The sequence below is a fragment of the Poecilia reticulata genome, chromosome 7, assembly GCF_904066995.2.
Source record: "Poecilia reticulata chromosome 7, P_reticulata-male-v2, whole genome shotgun sequence".
Classification (NCBI taxonomy): Eukaryota; Metazoa; Chordata; class Actinopteri; order Cyprinodontiformes; family Poeciliidae; genus Poecilia; species Poecilia reticulata.
Window position 1 is genome coordinate 22,561,085 of NC_088836.1, and position 16,775 is coordinate 22,577,859.

Consider the following 16,775-nt stretch of genomic DNA (forward strand, 5'->3'; position numbering starts at 1 on the left):
CGTTCCACCACACGGGTGAAGAAGTCCAAATAACGTGTTTCAGCAAAATAAGAGCAAAGGCTTTACGACGGCATCATGTGGATTTATCTGCCCCATTTCTGCATCCTGCTGAGCTCAGTGGCCTAGTTCTGTGTCGAGCAACGGCACCATCTAGTGTTGGTGCTGACACCATTTTTGAAGAATCTACATGTAGCCAAAATGTTTACTGGTACCTCTGGTAAAAGTTTATAAAACCTTAAAAGTATTTTTTTGCTATTGTTATTGCTGCTATGTGATCCCATACTAAAACAAAACAAAACAAAACAAAACACTGAAAAGATGTGAAAGAACTAATCATTTTAACACAAACTGCATTTATTGGCATTTTCGATTCCTATGAAATAAAAGCAACTAAAATATGTTTTGCTTTGCACTTTTTGCAGTCGGTCACAACTTCCAGAAATATTCAATTTGTAATGAAATAATTTTTGTTTCATTGAAGTAATAACATAACTCTCATAAAATAAGCTCAAGCTTTGAGGTTTTTTTTTTTTAGGAGTTTGTAGATTTTGAACATAAAATATTGCTTAATTGGAAAGTGGATGGAAAATTATACATACAAAAGCAAACATCTGAAAATGTGACGTGCGTTTGTATTTAACTTCCAAGTCGATACATGATGGAGTGAAAACTTTCACCCACTACATATGCAAATACTTCGGAGTGTTTTTTTTTTTATGAAGTTTGCACATCCAGAGACAAATTGTTCCCCCTCGACCTGAGTCAGATTAGATGGAGAGTCTGTGAATGTAGATTTTCACATACTGCCAAAAGCTACAATTGGATTGAGTGTATTGATGTAAACAAATTTTAACTTTCTTTTAATTAATAAAAACTTTTCTTTTTTTGAGAGAGAGAGATATTATCCAAATAACTGCAGATCTATAATTGATAAGAAAAACACTTCTGAGTCACTCTGGATTTTATTTAGGGAGTGAAAATCAAAGCACATCACTCTCTTCTAATTACGTGTTAAACCACTTGTCCTTCCACTTCACAATTAGACTTTTTCAAGGCATATGTTTTGTTTGAGAACAATATCAGAGCAAATGTTCTTTTTAAAACATGATCAGCATGAATTATGTTGCTTCTCACAGTAGTGAGTGTGTGAGTGAGTTTTTATGTCCAGACAGCAAATGCATGACTCAGTGGACCGGACTGGACAGCAGCGTTCCCTTCGGGCAAATCAGACTCTGCGGGAAAGAAAAAGACTCTTGAAACAAATGTGACATGACAAACACTGTGCAGAATCCCAAGATAACTTATGTCTAAAGTCCTCCAGTTCTTATTTGGTCGCTAATAATAAAAGCTGTCAGTCATATGCATGGTTAAATACTTTAGTCATGATTCTACAGTAGAAGATCTCATCTCTGTCCAGGATGCTGTATCAGAAACCTACACATGTACGGTACAAAATGGAAAAAAAAAAAACTGTTGATTGCCGTGACAGATGTTGAATAATTTCTACAGGGAGCTCAGGAGATGCTGATCTGTGGTGGGATTCAGTAAGTTGCCATAGTAACCAAAATGCTGCACACCTCTTGACTTATACTCCACCAAATGGCAACAAAAATTCAGAAATTCTCCTGGATTTTTTTTCTCATTTTGTTCTCTAGTGACATGGCACTGCAGAAGTCATGTTAATGGATGTCAACTTTTCAGTAAATTGATTAACACCTATGTTTTGTTACTTTTTTCTTTTTTTCCTTTCCAGCTTTTCACTGAATGAGTTGCAGCTATGAGATGATCACACATGGTATATTAAACTGAAAATATAGGAATTTTTTCTTTGGATTTTCAGCCAGAAATATCAGAGAATTAAAGATTGTAATTAATGGTGAGTCGTGGGAATCTGTCTATTATTTGAAGTTGCATCTGTGGTGGACGACATTTTATTCCCTTGCAGGATCTCTGATCATTTCAGATATTAATTGCAAACATGCTGCACCTATGGCACTATTCATGCAGAAGGTGCCACTGGATTGCATATTTATTAGTAATAAATAATCAGATCTAAAGTAGTCTCAAATGATAAAACGTGGTGAATTGTAAAAATTTCTACTGCTACATTTAGTGTTATTTTACCTGTGTGTTACAACTGTAGGTAATAGTGAAATGAAAACTCTGATCGGGTTTTGCTATGATGGGATGCTTCTCATGACATTTAAAAATATTTATCAGAGAGTCTCTTTGTTATTTAGCTTCATTATAGGATTCAAGTGCTCGTCTTGTGCTGTGCTCTTCAGCAGATGGTCAGCACTGTGTGTCCCCCCCATAGGGCACGGCTTGTTTCATGTAGAGCAGCAGCTTGGCAGACAGCTGGGAGGAGTCTAGACGGAAGCCTTTCAGCTGGAACTTCAAAACCCAACACTGACTTTGCTCGGAGCTCCTCTGTACCTCTTACAGGCGTTGGGTCGGGTCAGTCAGCTTGTTAAGATGGAGAGGGGAAAAAAAACATCAGTACCATCTGGATGTTTGACAAATGCCTCTTGCAGAACAGATTGTATCTGTTGGGAGTAGCTTGCTGATGTTTGCTGAAAGACTGCTGACATTTTATGAGATAAACATGGCAGCTTTTTGAGAGCAGCTGTAGCACCATTGAATTATCTGCAGTGTTATGTCCCACGCAGGCATCTGCAGTGCTATCAAACTTCTGTGGACATGTCTTGTAACTTTAGATCCTAAAGTTCTACTTTATGCGTTTCAAAATCAGTTTATTTTTCTGTAAGACATTTTTTTCCCTTGGTTCAAGTTAGCTAAAGACTTACAATGAAGAATCCGGCCTGGGAGTTTGTTTTAGCTCTCCTAAATTGAGGGTTTGAAATAGTTAAATATCTTAATTTTGGTTCAGATTTCAAGAGGAAAACTCACACTTCTTCAGTATTATACCTATCAGCATTATTGCTAATATTGCCTGTTTTTTGGGGGGTTTTTTTCTTTTCTGTTAGAACCTCAGGAAACCATAAAAGCTACATAGGGCTCTGTCTTATTGAGGAATAATGACACTGTGAGTTCAGGGACTGAACTATGCTGAGAAAGAAGTGAAAGCTGAACTGTTAGTGAATCAGTGCATATGAGAAATAATCAGTTACTGAATATTCAGTTTGATAAAGTGATTTTATCCTAGGATTAATTACCTGCTGTATTAAGTCTTCAGCTGTGATTGTTTTGATGTGCTTCCCTCCATGCTGATTCCTTGTTGTCTGTATTTAGGTCACCCTCATTTCTTTGACAGACTTGGGCGGACATGAAGTGTCATGTTGGAAATGAGACTGACTGGAACAAGGAATTCACTTTATTGAAAAATCTGTTCTGCTGAGGACATTTGAAAGTAGAACGAGTTGGACACTGGATGTAACAGGGTGAACACTTTTTAAAAAATGTTCCACCTTTTTCTCCACAGAATATTTTTCCAAATGTTTTGGGGATCATATAGAGGATTGTGCAAGAGTAAAATGCCATAGATGCCTTTTTTTTCCATTTTCTTTTCCTTTGCTGTGTTTTTGTTGTTATTAAGTCCAAATCACTGATGTTAACATATAGGAATAAGAGAGCTGCAATCCTCATTTTAAAGTTGTTTTTGTATTGATTTGTATTATCTATGTTTGGAATTAAAATGTGTTTGATGAGAAAGATGGTATAAAAAATAAAAATGGTAGAAATATACGACAAGTACTTTTTCACAGCTTGGTAATGCAGTAAAAGTAAAATGTTGAAGAAATAAGCATCTCATTGGTGATTTTGTTGAAAACATTTTTTAACATGGATTTTTTTCTGAATAAAAGTACTTGAAATAAAGTTTGATTTTTATGGTATGCAACTGCAATTGGAGATACATTTATTTTAAGGCTTTTCACAAATCTTCATCAAATGTGCAAATAAATGTAGATATATTAGTCTAAATGTTACCTTTGCAAAAAAACATGACAGCACACATCAAGACACAAAGCAGCTATTGCAAAGGAAGCTTTATTGCCAGTGACATAAAGAGTCCACACATTATTGTTTTTTCCAGATCCGGGTTTTGACAGCTTCACACTGCTTCTCAAAGTTGCTGCCTCAGTTCCAGTTTCAATCTGCAGCCAGAAGTATCACCTCAGCACGAAGGCCAAATGACAAAACTCAGATGTATCCAGTTCCCAAACTGAGGCCAAACAACGTAGCCGTCACCGACTTGTGTCTCTCCGCTGGTCAATGTCATGGCATATTTCCTAATAAACGGAACAACACGTCCATAAAGCCTCAGGCATGGCTTTCTACAGGGATACACTCACAGATAAAACAATGGCACTTATCACACCTTAGAAAAAGAACTGCACGCAAAGCTTGCTGAAAAGATTGTTTTTTGTTTTTTTTTACAGTTTGGTTGTTTTTCATCATTTAGGATATTGGATAAATGAGATGGCCTTCTGAAGTAAACCACTGGACAACACCACATAAAGACAGCAGAACAAAAAGCCACTCGGTAAAAAGAACTATTCAGGGCGTGGGCGATTATCGCTTTTTGAAAAATATTTAAATGGAAGATCTGATTTTATGTATACATTTGTATCTCAATAATTTGAAATATTATCTATATTCTAATTTATTCAGTAATTCATTCCAACGGTGCAGTATTATATATATACATTTTATCCCCAGAAACATTTTACTTCTGATTTATCTACAGGTGTTTGTTCTTGAATCACTGACTCCACCTGTAGACTTCACCTTGTGAGTTTCCACCAAATGACCTTCTCAACAAACTCTATGGCTCCAGTTATCATTTTTGCTTGCACCAAATGTTTTCCTTCCACTCAACTTTCCTTCAATATGTTGGTATTTAGCGGTCTTTGAAAAGACAACTTATTTAACAATGATCATTTGTGGGTTACTGGACATTTCAGCCATCTCCACCATGATCCTGTAGGCTGTAAAGTAGCATATCAGGTTATATTTTATATATTTTTTTGGAGTAGATTCCTTCGCTACTTGTAAGCCATGAAAATTAGAGTGAATGAAGTATGCATTGATAATATGTGAGTTTGTGTTTTGAATCAAATAATAATAAAAAAAAAGTAATTTCTGACAATATTCTAACATACTGAGATGCACCTGTAAGCATATTACTGAATCGAAACAAATACGATTTCATATTGCACTTTCCATCAACTCCCAGCAATGGCAGTAATCTGAGCACAGCAGTGCCAGATAAGGCGACACTAGACCTCAAAACAACGACTACTGCAATAAAAAGGCCTCCTCAAAAGCTTCTATAAAGTGAACGGTACAAGCTAGACTTTATATTTAACATTTTTCGAATGAATATTCACACATAACACACAATTTTGATTATCAGAAATAATTTTTGCCTCCAAACAACAGAAACAGAACTTGATACTTAATCAGATCTGAAGCAAGGAGTTTAGAAAGGATAACTACCAGCTTATTCCGTCGTTAGTCTGTTAATCTGCACTGCCCACAAGCAGGATTAACAGTCCTCTTATTCTTATTTACACTGTCAGTTTCTGGAGTGCAAAGACTAACACTAAATACTATATTCTTTGGTTCAAAATTCTACAATTAAAGTGAAGTTCTGTGTTTAGAATCTTTCTACATTATAAAATCTTCAATAGTCCTTTAGTTTTCATTACGTGGTTATATTCTACCACTCTAAATAATCTAATTTCTAGGGACAGTACTCTATGCGGAAATATTGATTTGAATAAAATAAAAATACTGCATGAATCTCTTAATATGTATCTGTTGTTACATACACATTCACAATGTAGAATCACAGGAAACACAGCTTAGTTGTACACAGCGATTTAACAGCCATGTTAGATAAACATCCCACATCATCAGACGTTTAAGACTTGCACCTGTCTTTGTGTCAATCATGCAAACAAATAAAAATAAATATCTATCAGTATAAATACAAAAATATTCACAACTACAACCATACACACACATTTATCTTATACATATTAAGATATACAAGTTCAAACTCCATGGTTACCCACAGTTTGAATAATAACTAGAGGGACACACCAAATTATGTAAAATAAACCGAAGACACAGTGTTAGGGGGAAACGAAAGCTTCATAGCCGGGTTAGAAAGTTAGCACAGAGCAGCACTGAACTCAGTGTAGGCACAATTTTCATTTTATATTAACAACAACAGGCTCAAAGAAAATAAGAAAACACACGGCTGCTGAAACACAAGTGGCCTATACAAGCACACAAACCAACAGGTGGACAGGTAGACAGTACATGTTGACACTGCATAGAGTTAAGAAAAAACACAGTCCAGGCCAGCTTGCAGCTGTACCGAGAGCTCACACCAACCAGATCCGATTCTAGCTGCCAGCATTCACCAACACGTTTGCACAGCTAGGGGGCCACACCGCCATCCATCCGGACGCTGAGAGAACATTTCCCTCTGCAGGTCTCAGTTGGCCTGGACTGGTTTTGGACCCACTGCAACGCCGTTACAGTCGAGAATGTACTGCAGGCAACCTTGAGGTGGACGCCCAGCACCGTTCTTAGTCAGTTCGCCAGTAATCTCTCCTTTCTGGCCAGTTCCCTGCATCATGTTTAAAAATACAAAATAAAAAAAAGATGCATTAATATCAGCAGATCACTTAAAGGTGATTCGCTCAAGAACAGAAAAAAAATAAATAAAAGCTCTATTCAGTGTATTTTCATACCTGGGATGGTTGTATGGTTGTAGGTCTCTGAGGAGCATTAGCTTCTCTCTCAGCTAACTGGTTCATTTTTGCCAACACCAAATCAGCAATGAGCTGCCGGTCTTCAGCCTGGTGTTCTCCAACCAGCGGCATGGAGGAACCAACCACCTGGAGATGGTTATGGCAGAGGAATATCACAGAACAATGCGATGCAATTATTGAAGCAGTAAATGGCAGAATTGAATAACACACTTATTTATTATTCAAAAAATTTTGCAAGAAGATCCCGGGCTGCATATAGTTCTACTCAGAAGTTTACATATGCTCATCACTGGTACAAAGCCTTTTTTACAGGGACCAATTACATATGTACATTTCAGTCTGTGTCATGAAATCAACCAGTTTAATTAAAAGGAATTTTGAGCACACAATAGTTGGAGGTTTTAATGGGACTATATTTATTTAACTAAACAGTTAAGTGTCTTCCGAAAGAATAATCCATTTGGAAGTTTCAGGTGTCGATTTAATATCTATTTACGTCAGAGTTTTACCTCTGTGACATAATCTTTGCCATCTTTCCCATGGATAGCTTTAACTGCACAAATCTCCAAACCCCCAAAGATCTCACAGCAGGTGTCCACCCATAGCTTGTACCTAAAAATGATCAAAATATGACTCAGAAGCACTGGGAGAAAAATCACACAATGTCCTCTGATTATCAGCAGAAGAGATTGTCAGACATTTAAAAGAATATTTTTTTTAAATTATAGAAACTAAGCACATTTTATGACATAATTCAGCTTTAATATTCAATACAATAATAGGAATAAATTACCTGTCAGTCATGGCGACCTGCTCAAGCATTGCAGAGCCTGTGTTTGTCTTCCAGTTTCCAGATATAGATGTCCTCCTGATGAATGTACAATGCAAATAAAAAACAAGGATTAGTTTTGTTCGGTTTGATGAGGAGTAACAGCAGTTTAGTTATACCTACATGTAAGCTTTGTAGTCAGTACCAATCTTCTGGATTCTGATGTCATACTTGGAGTCAATGAGAGGCTCTGTGGTGGTGTAGGTCTGAGTGAGAGCCACGACACTGGCTATGTCCTGGAACTTACTGTGGTTGTCTACTTTCACCTGTGCACACAAAATGTCAAGTAAAAAAGATGTCATATGCAATAAGGTGATCCTGTGATCTTTCTATATTCACATGAAATAAAAAAGCAAGTGCAGTGCCTTGCAAAAGTAGTCATACTCGGGCTTGATCTGCAGAAATCCACTGCTCTGTTTGGAAAACCTGTTTGCAGGACTGATTGTCACTCCTCAAACCTGACCTCTAAGGAAGGGTGGCAAGAAGAAAGCCAATCTTATAGAAAGTCATAGGAAGTCCAGTTTGTAGTTTGTGTCAAGCCATGTGGGGCGCACAGCATGATGAGTCTGGACAGATGAAATCAAAACTGAACCTTTTGGCCCACATGCAAAACATGTTAGTGGTAGCACCATACTGCTTGCTGCACGGTCACCGAAGATGGTGAAAAACTGATATGTGGAAGATGGAGGGAGGTAAAAACTGGGGGAAACATAAAGGAAAACCTGTGGGAACGTAAAAAAGACTTGAGGCTGGGGTAGAAGTTCACCTTTCAGCAGGATGAGACTAAACTTACTGATAGAACTCCAAAGGAGTCCTTTAGATCCAAGATTATTAAATTATAGTCCTCTGGAGATACTATTCTGCAACTTTAAAGTGCGTCCATTCGCCAACACAACTGACACAAATGGAGGAATTCCCTTACCGGCATGACCTTCAGATTGGTAGGCATGGCAACGAGCCATTCATTTCATTCAGGTGCATTGAAGAGGGAATATAACTTTTAGGAATGAACCTAAAAGTTGCAGAATAGCTCTTGAGGACTGGGCACTGCTGCTTCAGAGCAAACCACATTTATGTGTTAGAATGATTTAGTCAGATCTGAAAAGCTAAGAGCGATACCAAAACAATGAGATCTGTAACTTCGATGAAAGGTGGTTATACCAAGTACTGACTTAGGAGGGCTGAAAACTAAGTCACAGTTACAATTTTGAAAAACAAATACTTATAAAATACATTTATAAGTATTGTGGTTGGATTGACTGTTCCAAATAAGTTCAGCACATATGAATACTTTTGCAAGGCAACGTATGTGTACAAGCATTAAAGCGAAAACAAGTGACACATCACTATACCTTTCCCATCCCAGAGTGAGCGTGTCCAATCTTTACAACAACAGGAAATGACGGCATGCTCACCTAATTAAGAAAGACATTTACTTGTTTAATTAATTGTTGAAGTTTTGTATTGTTATATCACTGTCACAAGTAAAACAAGTTTGCATCTAATAGGATGCTCACCATCTCCTTATAGTTGGGATAAAAGGTCTGTTCAATGAGGGGGAACTTCTCAGGTCCCAACTTCCTGTAGGTGTTGATTAGCTGAGCAAACTGGATGTGCACACAAGTGATTAATTTGGAGAAAAAAAATTAGGAAAGGAAAATTTTTAAAATCTTAAAAAAAAAAAATGCAAAAAATACAGGATAGATTTTTAACTCCACTACGTCGCTTCAGCACTTACTGCCCACGGCTTGTCGCAGAGGTTATAGATGGATTCCAGGGAGTTAATGCTTGGAACACCCCCGTACTGCAGACCGATGATCAGGTTGCGAAAATCTTCATTCTGGGTCATACTGAAGGCATGCTGGCGAATGAGAACAAAGTCTGGCTTGAAGGACCTGGAGAATGGAGTAGCAATAGAAATGTAAACAAAGCTGTGCCAAGGAATAACAGCAATGTGGATGAGTCAGTCTGTGGGTGGACACAGAATAGTCAAAACAAAGAGTTTCACTTGCACACTAGATTCATTTGGAGTTTGTCTGTCTGACCTGACAACCTTGGTGCCATTTCTGAGGACTTGCATGTTCACGCTGCATGTACCGCTGGCATGGGCAACAACGTTCATCTCACTGAATTCAGCCTAAACGCAGAAAAGGGGAGAACCATAGCACAGGGAAAAAAAATGTAATCCTCTTTTTGTTGCATAAGCACATGAAATGGATCTAAGTGTCTTCATTAAACGTACCTGTTCCACTTTGATATCATAATCCCCGTGAACCTTCTTTCCTTTCAATAATTTCGCCCTGGTGGAGAAGAAAAAGCATTTTTTTTTTATTAAACAACAGAACTACAGGTGTCCAGTAAATGCCATCTCCAGTGTGAACATATCACTCGAATTATGTTGACTTTGCAACAAGCAGAAAAGTGAGTCATTGCTGAATAAATGGCAATCTGCTGAGTGAACCAAAGAAAAAAAAAGCCTCCCTTCTGTGCTTTTCTCAAACTGCTGAAACAGAAATGCTCACACTTTCTCACTTCATTCTGACAACCACTAAACACAAATTTACTAAAAAAACACTTGAAAACAGGAACTTTCATACGTAGTCTTTTTCACAATATGTCAGCTCTTACACCACATAATTTATCATCATTTTAAAACTCCAGTCCTTGAATACCAGTGTCTTGCAACTTTTATATCTACAACATTCTTGAATCAGTCAACTTGCAAAACTCGGCATTCAGTAGAGTTCTACAGAACCTTGCTCATAGCCAAATGATATTTTCAGATGTATTTAAGAAAAGTGATGTCTCACCGGCCCTGAAGTTTAGCACCTATGTGATCAAACAACACAAAATGAAGAACAACTGAACTGTGAAAGGAATTTAATATGAAAAAGTCTGAATATTGCAGCAGCCTCCCAGAATCAACGCTATGCAAGAACAACCCTTCGCTGCAAATACAGCTACAACCCCTTTGGAGTATGTCTCTACAGAACACTTTAACATGGTTCAGGTTCACTTTTCAAGCATTGTCACAGACTCTCAATTGGATTTTGGTCTCGACTTTGACAGGGACATTCAGACCTATGAACGGGCTTTAATCTCATAAGTTTGTGGTTTTCACATTCTAAACATGTAAAAGTTAAATCAGGCTTATACAAATAAAACATGTGACATTTTGTCTGAGCTTGAGATGCCAGAAAATTATTGAACTTTGCCTCACTCATAATTTATCGCTTGTGAATTTAAGAGATTGTTCAGTAACGATAGAATTTGATTTATTTTAACATATGTACGTCACCTTTGAAAGCATATCAGTTCCAATGAATTTCACTGCATTTCATTGGCAAGCAAACTGTTGTGACAAATTAACATGCAGAGAGAAAACCTAACAACATCTGTTTTGACCAAAGAAATGGCCGACATGTAACCAAATAAGGAGTTTTCTACAAAACGGTCTTTCCCTTGAATTTCCTCGAGTTGCCATGGAGAATCTTTTATTTTGGCATGTTTTTTCTACAGCTCAGCCCTTAAACTAACAGCATATACTGCAGTGGTACATTTTGTACTGTGAGTGATGACAGCTCAGCCCAGAAGAAATCTGATAAACATACATAGTTTGCAATGCTGTCTTTACAGATTTTTTCAACATACTTTAAAATCTCTTCCATCCTTTTTCTTGTTAGTCTATGTCGCTCTTCTGCCACATTTCCTGCTGCTGTTTGTTTATCAAGGGAAAACAACTGAATAATTCTGTCACAGCCTAATTAGAGCATGGGAAGGAAAATAGGTATTAAAATATGAATTACAGCTCCCGCACATGAAAAGCTGAAAAGCATCAACGCTTGTAATTCAAAATACAGTGAGAAAAACATGAGCAGCGACCAGAAAAGGGCCACAAAGAAAACAAGCATATGATTTCCACCCTGCTATCTAAATAGTAATCTTTCCCAGCATGAGGCTGAGTAAGACGGTGTAGCATATGGTGATTTTTTATTTTTTCATTTCAGTATCGCTGAGCAAAAGACAACTAACAGCATACAAATCAGAGGTAGCACATTCAACGATCCTTTAGTGTATGGATTAATATGCAGAAAGGTTTATCAGCTTCCCCACAGGAGCAACGTCCTCCAATTTTAGATGGACTTTGATTTAAGCTGTTAATGTTACTCCGCATTTGAAACATATTAATACTGATGGTATAAAAAGACAAATAGCATTTTTCCCTCAGTGTCTGATATTAAGTCAGAATAAGCCTGTTTTAGGTTACTTAGGTTTACCAAATGTATTTGTTTTCTAATTCCAGAATAATTGGAGCATTTTTTAAGTTTTAGATTTAGAAGTTTATATACTGTACATTTCTTTAGTGTTTGGTAGAATAGCCTTACAAAGAGGACAACTTGGATCAAACATTTTAGATATCTTTTCACAAGCTTCTCAATTTTAGATTTGCCACAGAATAGATATACAATAAATACATTACTGCATATCCAACTAAAAAAGTTTAATCCAACTTAATGCTACACGGTGAGAAAAATGAGTTTTGTGTCTGTTTTATATGGAATATTCAAACATCTGGTGTTAGATGCATTTAGCAAGCTCAGTTATCTTAAGAAATGAGACAATATAAAAAAGTTAATCAATAAATTACTCTTTTCCATTTTTCTCCGAATTAATCTAGAAAAACAATTCTCTCGATTATATATTTTTATACGGTACTGTGGCAAAATCTTTCATTCAGATAATTCACCCGAGAGCTAGGCAAGCAGTAGACCTTGCTGAATTTTAATGTCTAATTACTTTGCCTGTTCCACTCTCACGTCCCCCTTATGTTTGCATAAGATTAAGCTCCCAGTACAGGGCACATTTCTGCTATTATTCAGTTAGAAAGGTGAAATTTATAGATCAGAACATTTGATAAATCACAAGAATCTGTCAATATCTATACTTTAAATGTCAGCAAATTGAATTGCAATGAGCAAGACAGGGCTTCACAGCCATTAGTCTCATAAGTAACACAGTGTTTCATCTGCTGCTCTTGTCATAGGAGTAATTTATAACACAGTATTCCTGGAACTATCCAAACCTGTCTGGCTGACTGGTAGCCTCATCTAAAGCATTAGATGTTGGCTGGATGACAGAATGCTTCAACCTTGCTTATATAAAATGTATTGCATAACAAACTCACAGTTTAAAGACACGTCTATTTAGGTAGTTTCTATTTTCTAACTTATTTTGAGTCTGCCATCAGTACGATCTTACATTTTTATCATTTGCCCAGCGTTTGCTGCAAAATTATTACACAAGATGTCAATAAAAATGACAAATCTTACTACAAGTTTCAGGTGGTTACGTCAAAAATAGTTTATTTATTTATTTATTTTTTAGAATATACATTCAGGAGTCGAAAATATTTTTTTATGTTCAGTTCTTAGTTCTTTAAAAACATTGAGTGGTGGGTGGTTTTCCCTTTTGACCTTTTCCTATTCATAGAGGCCCTAAGTGTCTGGGGATGAGCCAATGACTGATCCAGCTCTCTTGATCTACTTATTAGTGCTGTGTTTATCAACTACAGACCACATGTTGTTGTCTCACCCACAAAGTACAACATAGAAAAGCACCTTATTGGGAAAAAAAATCCTAAAAGGAATAAATTCAAGAAATACTATTAAATCATTGCTATATTATTTAATGTTCCTATTTCCTTTTCCATTCAAACTCTGTAACTTCTTCAGTGAAATTCCATATGTTTTCTTAATTTTTCCTGCCTAAACAAATATTTTCAGCATGTTCAATATTTGTCATAACTACATTAGTAACAATTTACTGTTTCTATCAATTTGACCAAATTTAATCAATTGTTCCCATTAACTCATAATACCTTAATTCCTGAACCTTGTATATCCCTTTTCTCTCAAAGTATAGGAAGCAAGCAGTGTCCTTTTGGTTTTGATTTCTGGCAGGACAGACAAAAACGTCAAAGCACCGCTGGTCGCATAGGGAGTTAACGGCCATAAATCTCAAACTCAAGATGTGCAACATCACTGAGAACATGAGAAGCCTGCCAAAACCATAAGAAAATAATTAGAGCCGTTTCATCCTCCTAGGGTTTGCCAACAGCTCAATATAGAACATTTTCAGTCCTGCCAACAGGAGCACTAAAATACTAAACTGGTTATCTTTTTAAGCATCAGAAATCTTCTAATGTTAATCCTTTAAAGCTGTATTTGGTGTTTTCTTTTCGTACTCAAATGACACTATTCCAAACTGTTTTGTTACATTATCTAAACACTGTAGGAACAACACATTGTTTTTTCTGCCATTCTGAATCAGAACCACTGGGTGAAAGGTCTCGTAAAAACAACCCAAAGAAGCCAAACCAAGTCAAACACCTCCCGCGTAGTGCTACTGAGCTGACATTAAAAATAGATGCAGCTCTCAGACAGAGGAAGCCCTGTAAATTAATTATTTTAGCACATCTCCTACGTGACTGCGCATTTGATGCACAGATAAAGGGCTGTGAGCACCAGAAAGTGGCACAATGTGGACGGCATTAGAACAAAAACAATGTCAGAGCAACAAACTGGTCACAGAAACTGGTTCAGAGCAGATCTGGATAAAAACCAACAGTGAGAACGAGGGCACACAGAGATCTCACTTGACATACTCTACATCAGTTTGCATACTGACGCAAGTACCACAATGTGAGCCTTCCTTCTTCACAAAAAATAACTTCATTTTTTTAAAAGCAATGTAGAACTCATGAATACACATGACTGACATCCATCCTGCAGATAAGAGTCTGAACTAATTATTGCAGATGAATGTTTCCTACATCATCATGTAATAATTTCCTCACCACTAGTGTACTCGTCTACCAGCAGGAATATAAATATCCTGCTGAAGTAGTCTTCAGAAAATGGGTACACTATGGTCAAAAAGGGATGATAAACATGGTGAACAACAATACTCAGGGTCTGGTCTGGCATTTAAAAAAAATGCTCAGTAGGGTCTAAGAGACACAAAGCATGCCAAGAAAATAATCCCAAACAATTACACCACCACAGATTTAAACTGTGAATACAGAGCAGGATGGATTTATTTATGTTGCTTATGCCAAATTTCGAAACCAGCATCTAAATGTTGCAGCTGAATTCAAGACTCAGAGAAACAGACAAGCTTTTTCCAATCTGTTATGGTCTTGTCCTGGCAAGCCTATGTGAATTATGCCCTCAGGTTTTAGTTTTTAGCTAACAGGAGAGACACCCAGTATGGTTTCAAGCTGCTGCAAACCATTTGAATCAAAATCTGGCATTCAATCAGCTACTGCTGCCTTTCTATCATGTTCCCTATTCTCATCTGAATTCTGATATAAGACATTATTCGTCTACTCAACTGTCCCTCACTGTATAGTTTCTCTTTTTCTGACCCTAATTGTGAATATAGGGGATTGGCGCATGCAAATACCTCAGCAGAAAGCATCATTTAATGGTCAAAGTCCATTCAATCTCCCCCCCCCCCATTTTTAGGATCCATCTTAACTTTACCAAATCATCTTCACCACATTGAGTTCCTGCAATGTGATTGGTTGAGGATTAGTGTCAAACTTTATGTCTCAGTAAGTCTTCTGTATTTTTTAATCTAAATTAAACTACATGCAATGTGGCAAATACTCCAGCACACACATTCAAGAGGAAAAATCCGCTCTGACCCTACACAAATGAGTCTTCATGGAAGGATTCAATTACCATGTATGAAAATTGCATACTACACACTAATAGAAGAAATATATTCACTTTATTGATTTTGAGTCCATCACACCGACAAAGATGTTTGTTTATCCTATCTCTGAGCAAGATCCCCCTGGACTCTGGACACCATTAGACTGAAATAATTAAGGTTCCCCCAGCTTCTTCATATAATGGCATGAAGGTCTGCACAGGAAACTGATGCAACAACGATCTGACGCTCTTTCTGCTTCATTGTATTTTACACTGTTTCTGTCCAATAAATCAGGCGTCCCAATGTCTTGCATTTAGCATTTCCTATAATTGTGCAATGCATGTCATGTGACATGCAATCGGTAAGCAGGGGGGGAAACCCCATTGATTGAGGGGAAACACTGCAGTGCTTTGAAGGGAACAAGAGGAACAAAAATGGTACTACATATCAGGTTCAGCACAACCTGTGGCACAGCAGTTTTAACCTGTATAGCATGTAACAAAGTAATGACATCATTAAAATGCCACATTTAACACCAGAAAATGATGCATGAAAAGAGAAAAATGCAACAAAATGGGAAAACAAATAGATGAAGGAGGGAAAGTGGAATCCTCCATCTTGGTGTTATGTCATTACAGGACCATTCCTCAAAACCAGAATATTCTGGCTCAATAATTATTGGCAGCAACTGAACACCAGCAATTGATAATAACCGTTAATATTTACTGTGCATTTGACAGAGATGCTGTTATAGTAGTTTCTAATCTTTACAAAACTACGTTATACCCAAGAGAGAGATAAAAAAAAGAAAGAAAACTGACACTAAGGATGGAGCAACAATAGCTCACAAAAATAGCTCACAATAAACTAATTAGAAATGAGTAACATATTGTCTCACCACTCCTGCTGGGGTTCATCGATCACAAGCAGAATCTTAAACTTCTTGGGTGTCGTGACTTGGGTCTGCTCCACGAGCCCTGCTGAGGCAGCTGTCTGCTTTACAACATTTGTGATGGAGCTGAAGAAGCCAGCGCTGGTCGACTGAGACGTCTGAGGTTTCCTCTCAGGAGCAGGGGAAACGGCTGGAGGTGTCGGCCCGCTTGTTGGAGACTTGGCAGGGGTGGAGGAAGCAGGTGGAGGAGGCTGAGCAGGGTCAGGCCTCTGAAGGTCTGTCATGTAGCCGTTGGGCAGGTTGGAGATGAAGGTGCTGTCCGAGAGGCGCCGGCGCAGGTAATTCATGGCTAGAGAGGAGTTTGCAAGAGCTGGGTGTGGAAATTTATCCTGCAGGGCTCTCCTGGCTGTGAGTGTGTAGCGGATGGAGGCTGGGGTCTCCGTACAAACTCCTAACAAATGTAGTACCTCCCAGCTTTGCAGAGCATCCTCCAAGCTCTCCCTCACTGGCAGTGACGCTACAGCTTCCAGCAGCCAATCCCCTCACCCTGTGCTTTCCTCAAGCATAGCACATGATGCTCGACTGT

At 37.7% G+C, this 16,775-nt stretch overlaps 1 protein-coding gene across 1 annotated transcript; it reads right to left on the bottom strand.

The window, feature by feature from the left end:
- Window positions 1-3,992: 3,992 nt before the first annotated feature.
- syn2a (synapsin IIa) lies at window positions 3,993-16,775 on the bottom strand. Its single transcript, XM_008414110.3, has 11 exons — window positions 16,196-16,775; window positions 9,821-9,878; window positions 9,624-9,715; window positions 9,317-9,473; window positions 9,096-9,185; window positions 8,931-8,993; window positions 7,702-7,844; window positions 7,543-7,617; window positions 7,259-7,361; window positions 6,729-6,875; window positions 3,993-6,604 (listed from the first exon to the last, which is right to left on the bottom strand). The coding sequence occupies exons 1-11, from the start codon at window positions 16,534-16,536 to the stop codon at window positions 6,470-6,472; spliced, it is 1,404 nt and encodes a 467-aa protein (XP_008412332.2). The 5' UTR covers window positions 16,537-16,775; the 3' UTR covers window positions 3,993-6,469.